Source organism: Calidris pugnax, unplaced genomic scaffold (assembly GCF_001431845.1).
Source record: "Calidris pugnax isolate Ruff unplaced genomic scaffold, ASM143184v1 scaffold101, whole genome shotgun sequence".
NCBI classification, from domain to species: Eukaryota; Metazoa; Chordata; class Aves; order Charadriiformes; family Scolopacidae; genus Calidris; species Calidris pugnax.
This window is the reverse complement of record NW_015090815.1, coordinates 161,923-180,132: the sequence shown is the minus strand read 5'-3', so window position 1 is coordinate 180,132 and position 18,210 is coordinate 161,923. Positions and strand designations below refer to the sequence as shown.

General features: G+C 39.5%; 1 protein-coding gene across 1 annotated transcript in view; it reads right to left on the bottom strand.

Annotated features, from left to right (window-relative positions):
- The window catches only part of CFAP69 (cilia and flagella associated protein 69), a 31,719-nt gene extending 13,514 nt beyond the window's left edge, over window positions 1–18,205 (bottom strand). The window contains exons 1-13 of the mRNA XM_014939686.1: window positions 18,065–18,205; window positions 17,664–17,726; window positions 15,470–15,535; window positions 14,318–14,427; window positions 12,495–12,571; window positions 10,845–10,943; window positions 8,817–8,966; window positions 8,515–8,692; window positions 7,394–7,517; window positions 3,069–3,117; window positions 2,863–2,984; window positions 2,169–2,385; window positions 1,164–1,328 (exon numbers count right to left, since the gene is read on the bottom strand). Coding sequence (XP_014795172.1) covers window positions 1,164–1,328; window positions 2,169–2,385; window positions 2,863–2,984; window positions 3,069–3,117; window positions 7,394–7,517; window positions 8,515–8,692; window positions 8,817–8,966; window positions 10,845–10,943; window positions 12,495–12,571; window positions 14,318–14,427; window positions 15,470–15,535; window positions 17,664–17,726; window positions 18,065–18,205 — 1,561 coding nt within the window. The remainder of the gene's footprint in view (window positions 1–1,163; window positions 1,329–2,168; window positions 2,386–2,862; window positions 2,985–3,068; window positions 3,118–7,393; window positions 7,518–8,514; window positions 8,693–8,816; window positions 8,967–10,844; window positions 10,944–12,494; window positions 12,572–14,317; window positions 14,428–15,469; window positions 15,536–17,663; window positions 17,727–18,064) is intronic.
- Window positions 18,206–18,210: the final 5 nt, after the last annotated feature.

Sequence of the window (18,210 nt, the reverse complement as noted above, 5' to 3'; positions counted from 1 at the left end):
CAGCTTGCACTGACTTTTTCCTTGTTCCAGCCCCTTGGTTGTGTCTCTGTCCTGTCCCTTATATAGTGCCACTGCGATGAATTCAGGGCACTGATCTGAATTTAGCAACTCTTAGAAAAAAGGCAAAGAACTTACCGATTTGCTCTACTGTAGAGCCTCATAAACATTTGTACTGACAGTGGAAATGTGGGAGAGACATAAAACACCACCACTGCTGAGAAAATCAGCCTTGGAACCACTATGTGAAAGAGCACATTCAGACACAGAAGTAACTCTCCCAAAGTAGAAAAGTTGCTTGAATCTGTTGTGTATGGTATAGCATTAGTTTTGCTGTTACTAAAACCTGTAAGTTTCCACAGAGTTTTAATTGCAGTTCAATTTTCAAGTGAGGATATAAGATCTTTTATTTCTAGGCCTTCTAGGTTTCTAGATTCCAAAGGATCTTACCTATTTATTCCTTCCAGTATGATTCTTTCAGAGCACTGGAAACTTTTAATTATTCATAGAATCATTTAGGTTGGAAAAGACCTTTAGGATCATCAAGTCCAACCATAAACCTAACACTGCCAAGTCCCACTAAACCATGTCTGAAAAGAACTTATGACAGTGTGTAGCAAAACTTAAAAAAGAGTAGGTATGTGTTACTGAACGAAAAAAATGCTCTAAATTGCAGGACCAATGGTAAAGCAGTTTTATTCTGCTTTTATTCTTCATAATGTTACTCATATAAAAGTAAAGTCTTATTAGTTTTCTTCTACTCTAAAGAAAGAGGAGTTGTGGAATGTGGCATCATAATAGACTTAGGTAGAACAAGACCCATGGCTGGAGTTCCCAGGGGCTACCACAATGAAAAACTGATGTAACAAATGCAGAATAATAGAAGAACAAGAGGAGGGGAAGTTTCACTCTGAAATTATACACCTAGGCTTTTACAGCTGTCTACAGACAGAATTTGGCTGAATTCCTTCAATTCTGTGTGTTAAAATGTAACAAAATTCAAAATCAAATCAATTTTGTCTTGGATTAATTGTTTTGGGGTTTTTTTGGTTTTCAACGGTCAAAGGAGTAACACGCTAAAACCACAGCACACAAAAAAGCAGCAACATTCTTAGTGTCAACAGAAATGTAGTAATTTAACTATGGCAATACAAATTGTGCTTTACCTAGTAGCTGGCTAATTGCTCCCTGGTCACACAAATTCAGGTTCACAGCCTCATCATAAAGGGACACAACGGATCGTAGCACTCTCAGGCTGTAGCGCATTTGTGCGAGTTTGTTGCCTCGACCACCAGTTCCATGGAAACTGTTACCTTGACCAGAGAAAGGAGCTGTGGAGCAATCACAATGAGAATTTCTTTTGGCAGACAGTGTATTTTCAGAATAATCATGTGCTTAGGAAAAAAAAAAAAAAAAGGCTTATTGGTGTAAGCAACCTAAAACCAAACAAACCAAATCCCTTAATGTTGGAAAGTCTTCTAGTTTAAAACCATCTAGTAATAAGCCTTTCTGTGTAGGGCTATACTTCTAACATTCATAAGAAAGGTATAATTTTGGTGATCATTTAAGATTATTACAATTTTTTAAACCTTATTATGTTGATGAGCAGTCTCCAAGACTCAAAGTATCTCCTCTATCATGATGTGCAGTATCAACCTTTTGATATACATTAGACCCAAATGAAAAATTCTTCTTAGGAAAACTTACCAATTTTATAACAAAAACTATCCATCACCAGAAAACCAGTCTATGAAACTGGGTGCAGTTAGTTATCTTTTTGCGTAGCCCATACTCTCAGCTGATGGCCACAAGCCAGCTTTAGTCTGGAAGCAGTTTGAGCTATTGCTTCCTGCCTCGTGGCAGGAATTACCGGTTGGACCTGTTGCCACCCGAGGTGTCTCTGGCTGGCTTCACACACAGCCAGCAGAGATGTGGGGCTGCTCACACAACTGAGTAAGTATCAATATAGCAGTATACAGGGAATGGAGCACCAGCTAATCCTTCAGTAGAAAAAAATATTATGGTCAATTTTAAGAAAGATTAGTTTCCTACATAACCTATTGAAAAAGAATCATTTTGACTTCACGATTTTTACATTTTTCCTTCTGGCCAAAAAAAGTTGAGTCGTGTTTTGAGGTTACTGTGTGTGAAAGACGTGAGCATCTACTGACCTTGGCATATACACCATTCTAGAAACACAAGGAGAAGAGTATTTGCCTGGCAGGACAAATATTTATCTACTAACACAGGAGCCACTAAAGCTAAAACAGCAATTGCATGAAGCTGTAATTCTTCATATTGGGCAGCTGACCAGTCAGGAAATCCAGGCTTTTGATTTGGTTTAACATAATAAAGCAAAGCCGGCATCACACCATTTTCACTGAGAAGCTGCAGAGTCAAGACAAAGAGAGAGACAGCTTATAGGTTTCACGTGCAAATAAGAAAAATCTAAAGCAGTGAGTCAACTTTATCCGTCCTGCACTAAGAAAATTATTTACTGAAAACAGTGTCATGAACACTTCAAGTACAGACAAACTCTGTTTATATTCTGTAGCACTCCCACAGACTGCAGGTTGTTAAACGTTATTATGTTCTTCATATGTATTTCAACAATGCTTTGCAGTCACTCATCAGCTAATTTTTGTAGCATGGTCTAGGTTTGTAACTTTTCTAAAATAAAAACTGTGCTGCTTTCAAACAGCAGGACTTGGTCTGAAGCTATGTATGAATTCTTGATTTGGAGAACAGCTAATTTCAGTCTACTTGACTATGCCAGATGGACAGCTAAACAAAATTCCTGTGAATCTTTTCACCTTCTCCCCCACCCCCCCTACTTACTGTATGCTGTGTTCTGTTACAACTTACCGGTACAGCACGTGGGTCTTTAGATAAGATTCCTAGTACATTAAATAGTAACTTTTTCAGCTCGAAGTCCTCATAACAGTAGGTAAGTTTAAAACCTTTTACCAGGGAATTGGGAATTTTAACTATGAAAGAAATTGTAGATAAGTTACAAAAAAATCATAATTAAAAGTAAAACTAGTGTAATTATGCACTATGAAATCTCTTACCTTCAGTAAAAGTTGCAAGTACTATTAACAGCTCCGTAAATCCACTTTCCTAATAAGCATTCAAAAAACATACATTAATTAAATTAAATTGCAGTGAGATTAAGACCGATGATTTCATTTTAGTTTTGCTTTTTCCTTCAGAACACAGAGATTAATGTATCCTATGTCAGAATAAACAGAACTTTATCAAAGAAGAGATCAACTGTTTGGACACTGTATGATACTAACTATAGTCCTAAGGGTACAATCAGCTAAACCCATGTCTCATTCAATACAAGTCTGAACGTATATGGGGAAGTCCCAAACGCATGTATTCAGTACTATAATCTACCACACAAGAAAACCGTATTCTCAGTACTGTTAGAATTGTGTTTTTTAAAATGCATTTGTGCACATGTAAATTTATACATCAGAGTCAGTAGTACATACAATTCTGTACCTTCACTTGTGTGTACTAACACACTTCTATTTAACTTCATACTTGCGCATTCACTTGTGCATTTCCAAGTAAGTACATGAAAACTGCATGTACGAACAACATGCATTTACAAATATTACATGTTAAAAATTCTGAAAAGAAAATCTTGTCATTCACAGCTTCTAGAGAACTAAAAGAAGGACAATTATGTCTAATATAACTATAGACAGGAGCAAGGCCAGGGGGTGTCTATGCAGCACACCAGAGGCAAAAGAGCTTTGTTCCTGAAGTGATTAGAAGCCATGGTTACCAGGGCACTGCTCTTCTTGAGCAACAAAATCCATTAGCTTGGCCTCAGTACTCCAGCAAAGCCACCACAGAGCTTTCCACTGGCTGCCAACAGGAGCAGTGCTCACAGAACACTACACAGACATCCCCACAGAATCAAGCAGTTCTAGTACTTTTGCAGCAGCTTTTTTGATGCCTAGTTCTGGAAGTTAGCATACACCCAAATGACTTTAACAATCAGAAACATATTGCAGTACACAACTATATGGCCTATCAGCTTTTGTGTCTGTGGGATCTATATTCTCTATATAAAGCCATTGCAAATTGGTTAAATAAAAAAACCCAACTTAATGATTTTTCCTTGCTGATTAATGCAGTACTAAATTTTGATGGAAACTAGTAAGCAATTACCAATCAGACAGTTTTGTTCTAACACAGAGATAATCATAATTGATATCATTATAAACTTTAATTCACATCAATTTTCCAGTTTACTTTTGATGGAAAAATTATTCTCCTTTTCAAAGGCTCAGATTCCTGTGCCGGTTTCTGAATTAAGTTAAATACAGGACTGAGTTTTCTGAAGTTGCTTGGATAGTATATTAGCAAAAAAAGGAGAACATTCTGATGAAAACGTCTTTGGTATTATCTACAAGGAAGGATTCAATGGTAATGTTGATGTTTCTGTTTACTTAATACTTATATTTTGTACTTAATATTCACAAGCAAAGTACAATCTCTAGGGAGGCTGAGAATATAGAATCTAAATGAAAACATATTCATTTTTTCCTTTCATTGAAACATTTTTTCTTTCTTGCACTATAAGGAATTAAAATAATATGTCCTGGTTAGTCATCTTGTAAGAAAACCTGCCCTGCTTCTACAGCCAGATAAAAAACTTGAATGTTTTGAATATCATACATATTGCCGCAATAGTATAACAGATATTTCGTAATGGTTAGTGATAAAATGGAAAGCTTGAATGAAAAGTCTGTAATCTTCATTACACACTATAAAAACTACTTAATAATAAAGACTCTTGGGAAACTTCTACTGAAGTTGAGAAATTAATTTCCTGAAAGTAAACCATTCCTGAAGAGCCAGTACATCTACAGGAATTTGATTGCTTAATTATTCAGTGTGTATCTCACAACTTTATTTAAATCTCTAAATCTCAACTGTAAAACAAGAGAGTAAAACAATATTAACATCTATTAACTTCTCTGTAGTTTCCTCATAAAAATTCTGGGATAGTACAGAAGAATGAGTTATCTACTTTTTAGGCAAGTCATGATAGTGCATTCTGGACTACATTTATGTGACCTAGTCTTAGAAAGAACTGATGTGCCTCTATGAACTGGATCTAAATAATTATTCTCTCAGTATCCTACTTAGAGCTTCTGAGTTGATTTTTGGAGGACCCTTGTTCCTGGCTATGAGGCACAGACACTTCAGTTGAATTTGGGCCATCTGAATACAGCCTGTACTACTAAATCTTCAAACAACAAATGAGATTTAGTGCAAAACTCATTGTAACAGAATGGCACATGTGAGAATCTGTACAAGAATAAGGGAGTTAATGTTAACCTTTGCACATGAAAAGCGTTCATATAATTTTCTAAGTATTAAAAATGGTTGATGCTAGTACTCCAGGCTAATCACCTATAGATTTGAAGTCTCTTAGAAATAAGGGGAATTGCAGAAAGAAAAATGGTTTCTTGCTCAGGAAATCTAAGAAAGAGGAATCACAGAATCACAGAATCACCATGGTTGGAAGGGACCTCTGAGATCATCGAGTCCAACCTTAAAAAAACCCAAAAAACCAAAAAAAACCAACCAAAACCCAAACACACCACCAACAAAACAAAAAACACAACACCCCACCGCATCACACCCACCCACAAACCAATAATCTTGGGGACTAGAGCACACCCTGAAGTGCCACGTCTACACATTTCTTAAATCCCTCCAGGGATGGTGACTCCACCACCTCCCTGGGCAGGCTGTTCCAGTGCCTGACCACCCCCTCAGGAAAGTCATTCTTCCTAATATCTAATCTGAATCTCCCCTGCCCCAACTTCAGACCATTTCCTCTGGTCCTGTCATTATTCCCTTGGGAGAAGAGACCAACCCCCACCTCTCTACACCCTCCTTTCAGGGAGTTGGAGAGGGCAAGGAGGTCTCCCCTCAGCCTTCTCCAAACTAAACATGCCCAGTTCCCTCAGCCTCTCCTCGTGTGACTTGTTCTCCAGACCCCTCACCACTTTGGTGGCTCTCCTCTGGACAAGCTCCAGCACTTCAGTGTCCTTCCTGTAGTGAGGGGCCCAAAACTGAACACAGTACTCGAGGTGAGACATCACCAGAGCCGAGTACAGAGGCACGATGACTTCCCTACTCCTGCTGGCCACACTATTCCTGATACAGGCCAGGATGCTGGTGGCCTTCTTGGCCACCTGGGCACACTGCTGGCTCATGTTCAGCTGACAGTCCACCAACACTCTTAGGTCTTTTTCTGCTGGGCAGCTTTCCAGCCACTCTGCCCCCAGCCTGTAGCATTGCCTGGGGTTGTTGTGACCGAAATGCATTCAGACCAAGCACATGCATCTATCCATGCGTGCAAGAGTAGCAGGAGCCTGCAGTGAAGAGCATTAACCTGCTTAAAGGACAGATAAACTGTAATCAGGTTTCAGTGCAGGGCACTAATCCTTAACCAGGGCTCCCCGGTTGTGTGGCTGAGGCCTGGCTGTCAGAACTCCTGCATCTCCATCTGGTCCCCTCTGCACACAACATACCCAAAGGAAGACCTAAACCCTTCTTCAACAGGTTCTCCAAGGACAACAGTTACTCAGTAAAAATGTTTGATCACTGTCGCCCTTCTCCCCCGGACAAAGGGCAATGCAGCACATACAAACACCTCCTGATGGATTTTCATAGCCTGGTTACTTACTGTCATAGTCGGGGTAGGGGCAGGGGATCAGAGCAGGCCTGAGCCCCATCTGCCCACTGCCCCATCCCACCCTTGCACAAGCAGTTCTCCTGGTTCACTCCTATCAACACACTTGAATCCCTGCACTGCAGGTTTGGCAAGAGGAGCATGCTCCGCTGCTAGGACTTGTGCTCCCTCTGTAGAGCCTTCCGACCCTCAAACAGATCACTTCCACCTAGTTTGGTGTCATCTGCGAACTTACTGAGGGTGCACTCAATCCCCTTATCTAGATCATCAGTAAAGATATTAAACAAGACTGGCCCCAAAACTGAGCCTTGAGGGACACCACTGGTGACCGGCCGCCAACTGGATTTTGCCCCATTAATCACAACTCTCTGGGCACAGCCATCCAGCCAGTTTTTTATCCAGTGAAGGGTACACTTGTCTATGCCATGATTCGCCAGTTTCTCCAGGAGAACGCCATGGGGGACGGTGTCAAAGGCCTTACCAAAGTCCAGGTAGACAACGTCCAGAGCCTTCCCCTCATTGAGAAAGAGGGTCACATGGTCATAGAAAGAGAAAGCATTGGAGACAGAATAGAACAAATACTACAACCTTAATGGGCAAAAATATTAAGTATATAATAGCAAAGGAGAATTTATTAGTCTCTGGAATATAACTATATAAACTTACAATCATAGGTGCTGCAGGGTTTTCAGCTAGTAATGTGGCAATCACCAAGAGGTCATTCCGTAGCTGACGATCGTAATGCCGGAAACCATGCATGAGAAGGTCTACAAACACTTCTTTCAAAGCACTTAAAAAGAAAGTGAAATGCATTTTATCTTTCTTTTCATATTCTAATTTTAGACAGCTCTAGGGATATGAATCTTCATTTAGTATCATACTTTTCAAAGCCTTAATGTTTAACTGCAAGGGAAATAACTTAAAACTTAATTACAAAATGGATTCCTATGTGACCACTAGACATCCATATTAAGCATATACACAAGGTGCATGTATTAAAAATTTCACCTTCCACTGTATATGTTATAAATAATTAAGAGAAAGACATAATATTTACTCAAGCATGGAACTGCATGATGTTGAATGATTATTGAGAAGAAATAGTCTAATCGTAAACAGTTAAAACAGTGTAAATCACTAAGGGAGAACTTGTTATTTACTTCAGCAGAAGATCTAGAACTAAGCCTTATATATCACTGCACAGAGTTTCCTAACTTTATAACATAAGCATTTCAACAGTGCAGTAATGCTGGTCTACCAAGCCTAACATGAGCTTGAAAATCGTGCAATTTACTTTGTCATCGTACAAAGCGATAGGGCTCAGAGCACCTTGATCTCCCTCTTGGCCTCTAACAGAAACAACTGGTGGTGGATCGCTCTCTTAATGAAATAAAGAGAGGATTGACAGTGAAATACTTGAATGTGCTTTTAGATGGACCCTGGCCACTGAGTTTGTAAGCTACCTGGCAGGCACCTCTTGTATCACATACCATTTCCTGGCATCTCATAGGCCATAGTGCTATCTAACTAACTTGATGAAACAGAAACAGGTGCCTGAGGGTTGTAAATCATAGGCTGCTTGGCTACAAGGTCTGATCCAGTAGTGCTCTCATTTTGGAGAATCAGATGTGTTAATACTGAAAACTTAATGAGGACTTAACAAGAGACCTGCATTCCACTTTTGTATTTTCTCTCGATTAATTTCAAACAAAATGCTACACAACAGCAATGCTTTAGATGTATCCAAAATTTCAAAACTAATTTATAAAATGCTTCCCTGTACTTACTGTACACATTCCAAGCTACTGAGCTGATTAACAACTTCTTCTTTTGAGGTGTTTTCTAACAGGTTCCATAGGATTTCCGAGGAGCGGAACACCAGCTGTCCTGAGGGATCAACACCATTTAGATACAGACAGAGTCTGCTGGCTGCTTGGGCCTTCATCATGAGCCTGCAATTTACTCCTGAAATTATGAAAATCTCAATAATTAATTCCCTGTAGGTCAGCAATTGTTTTAGGCATGTTCAGAGAACAAATGATCTAAGATCAGAGGTAATGAGATTGTTGAAAGAACAGTTTGTACTAACCAGAGCTGGAGAGATGCTGGAGAGCTTTAAGTACCCACAACTTCTCAGTAAGTTGATTTTCAACTAATGCTAGTGACAAAACAAGAGTTTCTGCTAATCCTCCTAATTCAGCCATCTGAATTTTATAGTTTGCACTTGTTGGCTGGTAACCTGCACATACAATAGCTTTAATTATAATGCAGTAGATATTCAGAACTTTGATAATTTCGTAAAATATTCATCCTTTCCCACGAAAGTATTGAGATCTGAGTATCATATTTCCTTAGTCCTAAGACCCATTGAAAAAAGAAAAATCCAATAAACAAGAGCTGTTTTTCTTATATCTGAGTATTAATAGTGCCTAAAGCGTATCCAACAGACTTATCCTCAAGAAGACTAAAATGCTATATAAACTAATTGCTTCCTAGAATTTACAGAACGAAAGAACAAATAGAATAGAAAGGTGAAAAACCTTCTTCAGATCACGCAGTAAGTTGTTGGTGCAGGACCTAGTTCTCTTCTGTAGCCTATTCACTAGAGAATTAATGCCTTTTTTAATCATATTACTTAAAATATGTTAATCCAACCTTTGATTTATAAGCTTGACTTTCTCGCTGTTTTTACTTTTGTCCATGCTTATGCAAATCTGTATTTTTTATTATTGAATTATGGGGGAAGAGGAAGCATTGGAAAAGAAATTTATATATGCGAATAAATGTATATATTTATATGTGTGAACTCATGAAAGTAAAGCTTATCTTAAATAGCTTAAAAAAATATATATCAAATGACATGAAATGCAGGACTGATAAATGCAGATAATGGACATGGCCAAATGAGTTTTAACTAAGCATAAACTTTGACAGGCTCTAAGTTGGTATTACTTCATAGGTAAGAGAACTCTGGAGGATCACAGTTTGGCAAGATTTACATATATGCTTAGAGATGAAGAATTTTACTTTAAAAATCAGATTTAAAAACATTCTTTATTTTTTAGACACCATATCTTATTTTCTAAATCTGGAAAAGAATAATAAAATGTCTCAATATTTAACATTCACTTATCTTGATGGAACTGTTTACTAAATGTACACATAGCTGCTTGCAAAATTCGAGGCTTGTTTGTAAGGTAAAAAAGATTTATAGCCTTTCGTATTTCTAAATCTTGTGACGGCTGTTGCAGCTGCAGCTTTTAGGCCTCCTAAAATAAATGAAAACCAGCCAGAGGGCACAGGACCGAGCGCCACACTGTATGAACACAGCAAGGGAGCACACTGACATCCAGCACGCTCCCTCGCCTGTGCTCCGGATCCATGCTGTGACAGTGTCCATCTCCAGCTTGGCTGCCTATAGATCTAGTGCTGTCTGACAGGATGGGATCCTGTGCCTCTCTAGGAGACCCACGACTGACTGCCTGGTAACAGCCTCCGTCACCATCATAAGGGTCAAAGGCATAACTGGTAATGGGTTCTGATGACAGTTTGCCTGCCCAGCCATAACACCAGGGGATCACGCCTGAGCTTGTACGCAGCCTCTTTATGCCGAGACAAGTCACACCATTTATCCAAAGCCTATGCTCAAATGTGTCCATATGGTATGAACTCAGTCAAATTTAGATGTGCTTAGATCTATCCCTCACAAGCAACACAAGTGAAACCAAAGCTGCTGCTCTCCATGCTACATATTAAAATTTGAACATTACATTTCCCTTCTTATAATTCTGATCCGAACTACTCCTTCTTCCTCCATTATCCACATTTCAGAGAACTTGTGACCACTTCACATATTCTGGATCCTCCATAATCCTAATCCCATAAATGTAATAATTAATTCCTTCTACAGTGATGAATTAATTTCAGATTTTGAGTACGCATTTCTATGAAAATATCTTAATTGCATATTTGCCAATGCTATACACTTAATACATAAGATACATTAACTATAGTTATAAAGACAAATGAATCCATAGCTAATTATAAGAGCCATTTCAAAGCAGCTGGGATAACAAGCACTTGATTTCTTGTGACACTTGAAAATACTGTGCTTTACCTGGAAGTATTTTTCTCGGTAGCTCCACATTATAAAAGCTAACAATACACTTACAGATTTGTGTTCTAACGTGAGAGCTTGGCACCCTCATCAAATAGCCTGTCAGAAACAGGGGGAAAAAAAAGTTATACACAAAGTTTATAATTTTTTTAGAAAGTAATCTTAACACTTCTGTTTAAGTACTTAGTGTTTCCTTTAGTCATACCCCCTACAAATCTGTCATTTCATGCAAAGTTTAATTATACAATACTCAAGGGACAGGGACTCCTCCACTGAAGAGGCCAAAGGGATCTTGGAGGAGCAGCATAAGGTTCATCAAAACGTGACATCCTCTGTTTATGGTTACAGAGACTTATAAGAGACTGGATGTTATTCCAGAAGTTGTGGAACTCAGAAGAAAGCTATTACACTAGGATGTTTTCACCATTACTGTGTTCCTGCAGGGGTTCAAGGCCAGGCTGGATGGGGCTTTGAGCAACCTGGTCTGGTGGGAGGTGTCCCTGCCCAGGGCAGGGGGGTTGGAACTCAATGATCTTTAAGGTCCCTTCCAGCCCGATTCATTCTTTGATTCTATGATTCCATGTCAGAAACTTTTCTAGTAGACATGATATGACATAAAGGGAGCACAAAAAGAGATCCTCTTCCACAAGATGAAGAGAATTCCACTGAGAGCTACCAGTGCCTAACATGGATAATATAAATAATCTTTTAGATTTTAGAGTTTTTTGGTCATGCTACTCTAAAGAGAATCTGGAACTATCTGAAACCAGGGGGGCATTCTCCTATCTACTTGGACCTGTGAAAATAAAGACTTCTAAAAATAATTTTTTCTCATCCGTTTCAAGGATAGTCTTTTTTTCATATGTGACAGGCTGATTGTGCTACCTTTTTGCCATTAAGTGAGCTGATATATCACTCCTGCTCTATTTTGAATCCTTTTTGACCTATAATGCTTGCAGCATTTTCTTTGAAAATCATGAACGTGACATGCAAGGTCGTAAAAAGATATTTTGGTACTAAAATGTCCAGTGACATTAAGACATGACCTTGACACCATTTCCTCAACAGCTCTCTTAAAACAGATTTCCGAAAGATAGAAGCTCATGGCTCAGATGCAGCAGGAGGCTGAAGTCAGAACTTGCTCCTCCTAGTAAGGCACAGCACTAAACTGGTGTGTTTTGCCTTTGTAGGTGTTAGGTCTTGGGCTTTTGGGTTTTGAAGGTTTGAGCTGGGAGTCAGGAGTTGTTTCTCACTTGTTTCTTCCCTTTGGTTTCAAAAAAGCAGGAGGGATAAAGGTTCCCTTCATCCCAGGCTTTAGTGTTTATAGTAACTCCCCAATTTCTCAGAGCAAAATGAAATGAAACAGGCTACAGGCAGGTTTAGTTCTTCAGCTGTACTGATAAAGTTATCTATCTCATGTGGCTTCTAACATTGGCAAATAGGTAATTCTGTTAGCTAACCTGCAGGTTAACTGCACAGCAAAATAAGAATGGTATTTTTCTAATACTAAAAAGCACAGAGGACTGCATGAATAATTGAAAGAAATTACTTACTAAGGAGGTAACAAGCAATTAAAATCACTCTACTAATACAGTTAATTTTATTATGGCATAATAATAATTTTATTGTGGCATATCAGTTTACACTCACCCAGTTGTGCAATGGATTTTGAAACTGCCACAGAATAGCTTACTTCATCAGACGATTTCTTTTTTTGAAATGGTAACCTGCAAAATGAAATTTAAAAATATTATAACTACACTTAAAACCCTGCAGAAGAACACCTTAATGCAGTCACCAGAAAAGCTCAATAGCTCTTCTCTTTTGCTTTGACATTTTTTGCAAATAAGGACACTTTTCCCAGGACAAATACATTCTTTGCAATGCCGATTCTGTACTGAAAGTTGCAGACCTCTTGAAATGGATAAAAATAAAGCCAATAAACTGACTCCAAATAGCCCAACAACAAATTTATTTTTAAAAACAGGATATTAAGAAATATTCAATAACATTTGAAAAGTACTCAGATCTGACATAAACATGTAAGTGCTAAAAATTCTCTTACAGTAAACATTACAATATTATGCTAAGGTCTCTGCAGCTCTTAGTGCAGAAGCAGATTTCCAGCAGGTTTACCTCTGTAAACATAGCCAGAGAAAAAGAAACCCAAGAGCAAATAATGGAATAAATGAGGAGAAAAAAAAAAAAAAAAAAAAAGCAGCAGACATTGAAAAAAAAGTGGGAACAAGACAGGTAAACAGAAGTAGTTATGAAAGAGTGGAAAAATTTACTGCAGGAGTTCTAGTATATGGACAGAAATTTTAAATAACAGCCCCTCCCTCTAGTTACAGGCTTTTCTTTGTCATATGAAGTAGTAGTGAATTGTGGGGGAATTTCCATAGTATAGAAATCACAGCAAAACCCAAAGGTGCAATCTTCCAAAATATATTGATTGCAGAGACCATGATTATTCCTGAACTGCTGGAGGAGCCAAAAAAGTTGTCCTACTCACAACTACATTTTACCAACTTTATAAACTCATTGTCAGTTGTATCACGCTTCTGCCAAACACCGAAGAAAATGAAACTTCAAGATGTATTTTCTCATTCTCCATGGCGTGGCAGCAAAGGAAAGCAGCACAACTGATGGTGCTCCGGGAACTAAAAGATTCAGCTGAGTTCTGCAAGGTTATTCAACCCAACAGCTGAGAGGAAACTATGTAAAAACCTATTTGAATATCTGATTTACTATATGACTTTCTGTCTGACACCATTTTTCTCTTCCTTATTCTCTCAAATTATAATTAAATACAGGAGTAACTATATTTACAAGTTAAGTAACTTACATTAGTGAGGAGGAGAAAACTATTAACAAGTGTGGATAACAGCTCAATTCTGTTCTGCAAGAGTACAGTATGACAGTGAGGATGCCCAAAAGTTCATGCAATATGCTTTAAAAGTAATTATAAATCCTGAGTCCTCCAATTTCTGTAGTTCTTTCTCTTCTGCAGAATGGCTTACCATTTCACCAAGCTTACCTTCAGGTATTAAAGTGTCTTTGTGTCACCTCAGGTTTTTAAACTTAGCATGTTTGAAACAGCAAAACATACTTCAGCAGGAGTTAGCTGCTGAATCTTTTGAGGCCAGCACTCCCAGAACAGCTTACTCAGGCACTAAGACACCTTGGGGAATCTTGCTTCCAAGTAAGCTGGGGCCAATTACAATCCAGTTTTGAATAATGTAATATGTAGCTGCACAGACACTGAACTGCTAAAATGGGTCCCTCTTTCATGCCAGCGGCAATTGAACTCAAGGAAAACAGCTCATGAAGAGGAAGGGTGATGTAATAGATGCCTTGCAGACACAGACACCTTGCAGACAGATGCTGTATGGATATGTCAGATGCCTTAGAAAATGTATGAACATGTTCATAAGCAGTGTTTTAATCTCTAAAAGGAGGGCTGAAGTACTTACCCACATAATTTAATAAGTTCACATAAAGGCTCGGTGAAAGCTTCTTGTTCATTCACTTTTTCTGCACATAGGCTAAGAATTTCAGTTATTTGTGCTAAATCCTTAAGGGGCTTTTAATTTAAAGTTAAGGAAATCAGATTGTATTGCTATGAATCAGAAGAAAAAGTTAAGAACTGTATTCATCATACTTCAAAGACACAACCAAGAAAAAGCAAGGCCAATGATTTCAAAGTTAGATGTCTAAAATGAAGCATATGAGTCAATACTTAGGCTTTTCAAAACAGCCTTACTTTTACACAAGTACAACTCTTGCAAATCTGATCTGATTTCTTGTCAGCTGAATTCACTGGAAGTTCAGCACTAAATGTCTAAAAATATAGGATTAGAAATTTTTACATCACAGTGTCAGATTTACCTATCTAAATTCTGAGACAGCCTTGAGGTACTTACATTCTTTTCCACTGCAGTCCCAAATGACTAATGAAAATTTGAAAATCTGGACCCAAACACATATTGAGATTATCTAATTTAGGGTAAAGGCACAAGATTAAAAGTGAACAGATCACTGAGACAGTTACTACCAATCCACTGACTCATGGAAACTGCCTGTAAGTACTCAGTCACAACTCAGTTGTGAAGTAATGTGGTATCTTAAATCACGGTGGCAATTCGCTGAAACTGTATGAAATTAATCCCATTTTTCCATATGCCACACCCTCCCTAGTACTTGCGATTACTGGAAACCCTTCAATTTGTGCTATAAATATGTAAAAAGTTTAAGATAAATTAGTCTGATTTCATTTTTCTTTAAAATGTCTCCTCACTGGAAGTCATTGCTATTTTATCTGCTGCTTCTTAAGTAGTGACAATTACTATACTTGTCTATTCTGAGTTGAAAGAACACTAATTACATTTTGAACACTTTCAACCACTGAACAGGTGAGACCCCTCTACTGAATTTGGTGGCATATGAATCTAATGTCCAAGAATTTTGCTGACCTACCAACCTTGGTGAATGAGAATATATGTGGACCACCACTGCTCTCCATGTGGAAGCATGGCACATCATAAAATGCTTTCCTGAAAGCATCAAGACTATTATCATACATGAAACACCATTACTTTAGAATTCTACAGTGGCAAAAAGGATACAAATCCGTTTTCAAAATGCTTGAGTACCTTCTTGAGAGTTTTCAGCTGCTCTTTTTCCAAATCTTTCTTAAGTAAAAGAATGAAAAGCAGGTTTTAATTGCTGTTTGCCTTAGAACATTAAATGCTTATGTTTATCCTCTTTTAAGTTTAAATGAAAGTGGAAACCAGATTAAAAAAATCACAAGGCACAATGAAATTCTGAAAGTGCTTTGCAGCAGGATTAGCTCCTTGATCAAGCCTCACTTCTAAGTATGGAGCCTGTGCTCTTGTAACAGAAAAGGCGTTTTAAAACTATCCTTTATTCAAATGTGTGGGCTTTTTCTGTTAAATTCCTTGGGGGTTCTGTGAAAGACAACTAAGAAAACCAAATCTGCGAGACACATGACATAAATGGGTAAAAATGTAGATGTAAGTGGCTTAATGTGGAGCTATGCAACAACTCGGAAAAGGTCTGCAAAGTTGAAAACAACTGAAGTGAGGATATGTGCAGGGTGTGTCAGTGATACGCAGCATTCCTTCCAGCTCTTCTGAGCACGTCCATGCTGGGCAAGAGTGCTGCAACTTGACGCAGACCATAAAGTTGTTTCAGGAGGAACTACAAGCCCAGATCCTAAGGGATATCTTATACTCTCTAGAGAAGCTGTAAACAGTATCATCCAGCACATTTTTCTTCAGACAGTAAGTTTATTCTATCAGCTCTGTATCAAAAGGGGGAAAAAAATGACATGAATTAGTTCTTTGTGGCGACATTAAGTTCAAGTGTGGTATGTTTAAGTTCTTGCTTTTAGAATATAAATTATTAGGTTTTTGGATCAAAAATAACTGATAGTTTAGTGCACTTAGTCTCCCAAATCTTCTTGTGGGGACCAAAAACAGTCTGTGGCAGTCCATGAGATGCTGCTCGCCTGTGTGCCTAGGTAGATATATTTGTTCCTCAACACAACTCTGTGTATTTCTCCTTCCTTTAAAATCACCTCCCTGGAGAATGTTACCAGTTAACTCTGGCAAGTACAAAAATTCCTGACATACTTTCAGTAACTTTGTCTGTATTTCTCAGCTGTAGGTTTCTGCACTCAAAAACTCCCAGATAAGCTAGAAATTTTGCACATCTAGTTTTTAAATGCACTTGCTTTGGTATTATTTTTTTTTTAAAGAGCCTGTGTGAGGATGCACTGGGTTATAGATTTATTTTTTTTAATATAAAAACATCATTGATGTCATTCGCTATTACAATGACCATCCTCAGAAGAAATGTTCCAATACCAGTACAAATACTTGTGCTCTGTAGCCCCAGTAACCAGAGCCACCTGGACAATCGCAACAACTGGGCCTGTGTGAACCTCCTGAGGTTCAACAAGACCAAATGCAAGGTCCTGCACCTGGGTCATGGCAACCCCTAGTACCAACACAGCCTGGTGGATGAAGAGATTGAGAGCAGCCTTGAGGACTTGGAGGTGTTGGTGGATGAGAAGCTCAACATGTCCCGACAATGTGCACTGGCAGCCCAGAAAGCCAACCACATCCTGGGCCGTATCAAGAGAAGTGTGGTCAGCAGGATAAGGGAGGAGATTCTGCCCCTCTGCTCTGCTCTTCTGAGACCCCACCTGGAGCTCTGTGTCCAGATCTGGAGCCCTCAGCACAGGAAGGACACGGCCCTGTTGGAATGGGTCCAGAAGAGGGCCATAAAGACGATCAGAGGCTGGAGCACCTCTGCTGTGAGGACAGGCTGAGAGAGTTGGGGTTGTTCAGTCCAGAGAAGAGCAGGCTCTCAGGAGACCTTACTGCAGCCTTTCAATACAAAAAGGCAGCTTATGAGAAAGAAGGGGACAGTTGCAATAGGACAAGGGGGAATGGTTTTAAACTGAAAAAAGGGAGATTTAGGCTAGATAGAAGGAAGAAATCTTTTATAATAATGGTGGTGAAACAGTGGAACAGGCTGCCCTGTGAGGTGGCAGATGCCCTGTCCCTGGAAACCTTCAAGATCAGGTTAGACAGGGCTCTGAGCAACCTGATCTACTTGAAGATGTCCCAGCTCACTGCAGGGGGGTGGGCTGGGCGACCTTTAAAGGTCCCTTCAAACCCCAACTATTCTGTGATTCTGTTTAGGGTGGGTACTAAAGTAATTGTATAAAAACCTTTTCTAAGCCCCATTACTACTTGTGCAACTGAAATAACGAGGTCTCAGGCTACTTACTGAGTACGGTGCTTCGAGTAGTTTGATGACGTAATTCAAATCCACTGATCTTAACTCTGCATCCTGGAAAAGTCATACTTTCAAGTTATTGGGTTTTTTTTTAGTCTGTGCTTTAAAACTGCTTCAACCTTAAAACATAAAAGTGCCCAGCAGAACCAACACCAATCTACCCATGGACGGGCAAGTCCAGGCTGTGTGTGGAGCACAGGCTGGGGCTCGCTCTCAAGCCGTGCAGTGCCCAAGGCAGGCCAAGCCAAGGCTGGGGCTCGCTCTCAAGCCGTGCAGTGCCCAAGGCAGGCCAGGCCAAGGCTGGGGCTCGCTCTCAAGCCGTGCAGTGCCCAAGGCAGGCCAGGCCAAGCCAGGCCAGGCCACGGGCAGGGCAGCCCAGGGCAGGAGCTCACCTGGGCGGCGCCGAGGTCCGCGCCGGCGTCCGAGGCGTTCCTGCCGCAGCGAGAGGGGCCGGAGGCCGGCGACAGCGCGGGCGTGCGGGCCGGAGAGCGGGAGGGCGCCCGTGAGGCGGGGGGCTCGGCCACGGCGGACATGGTGC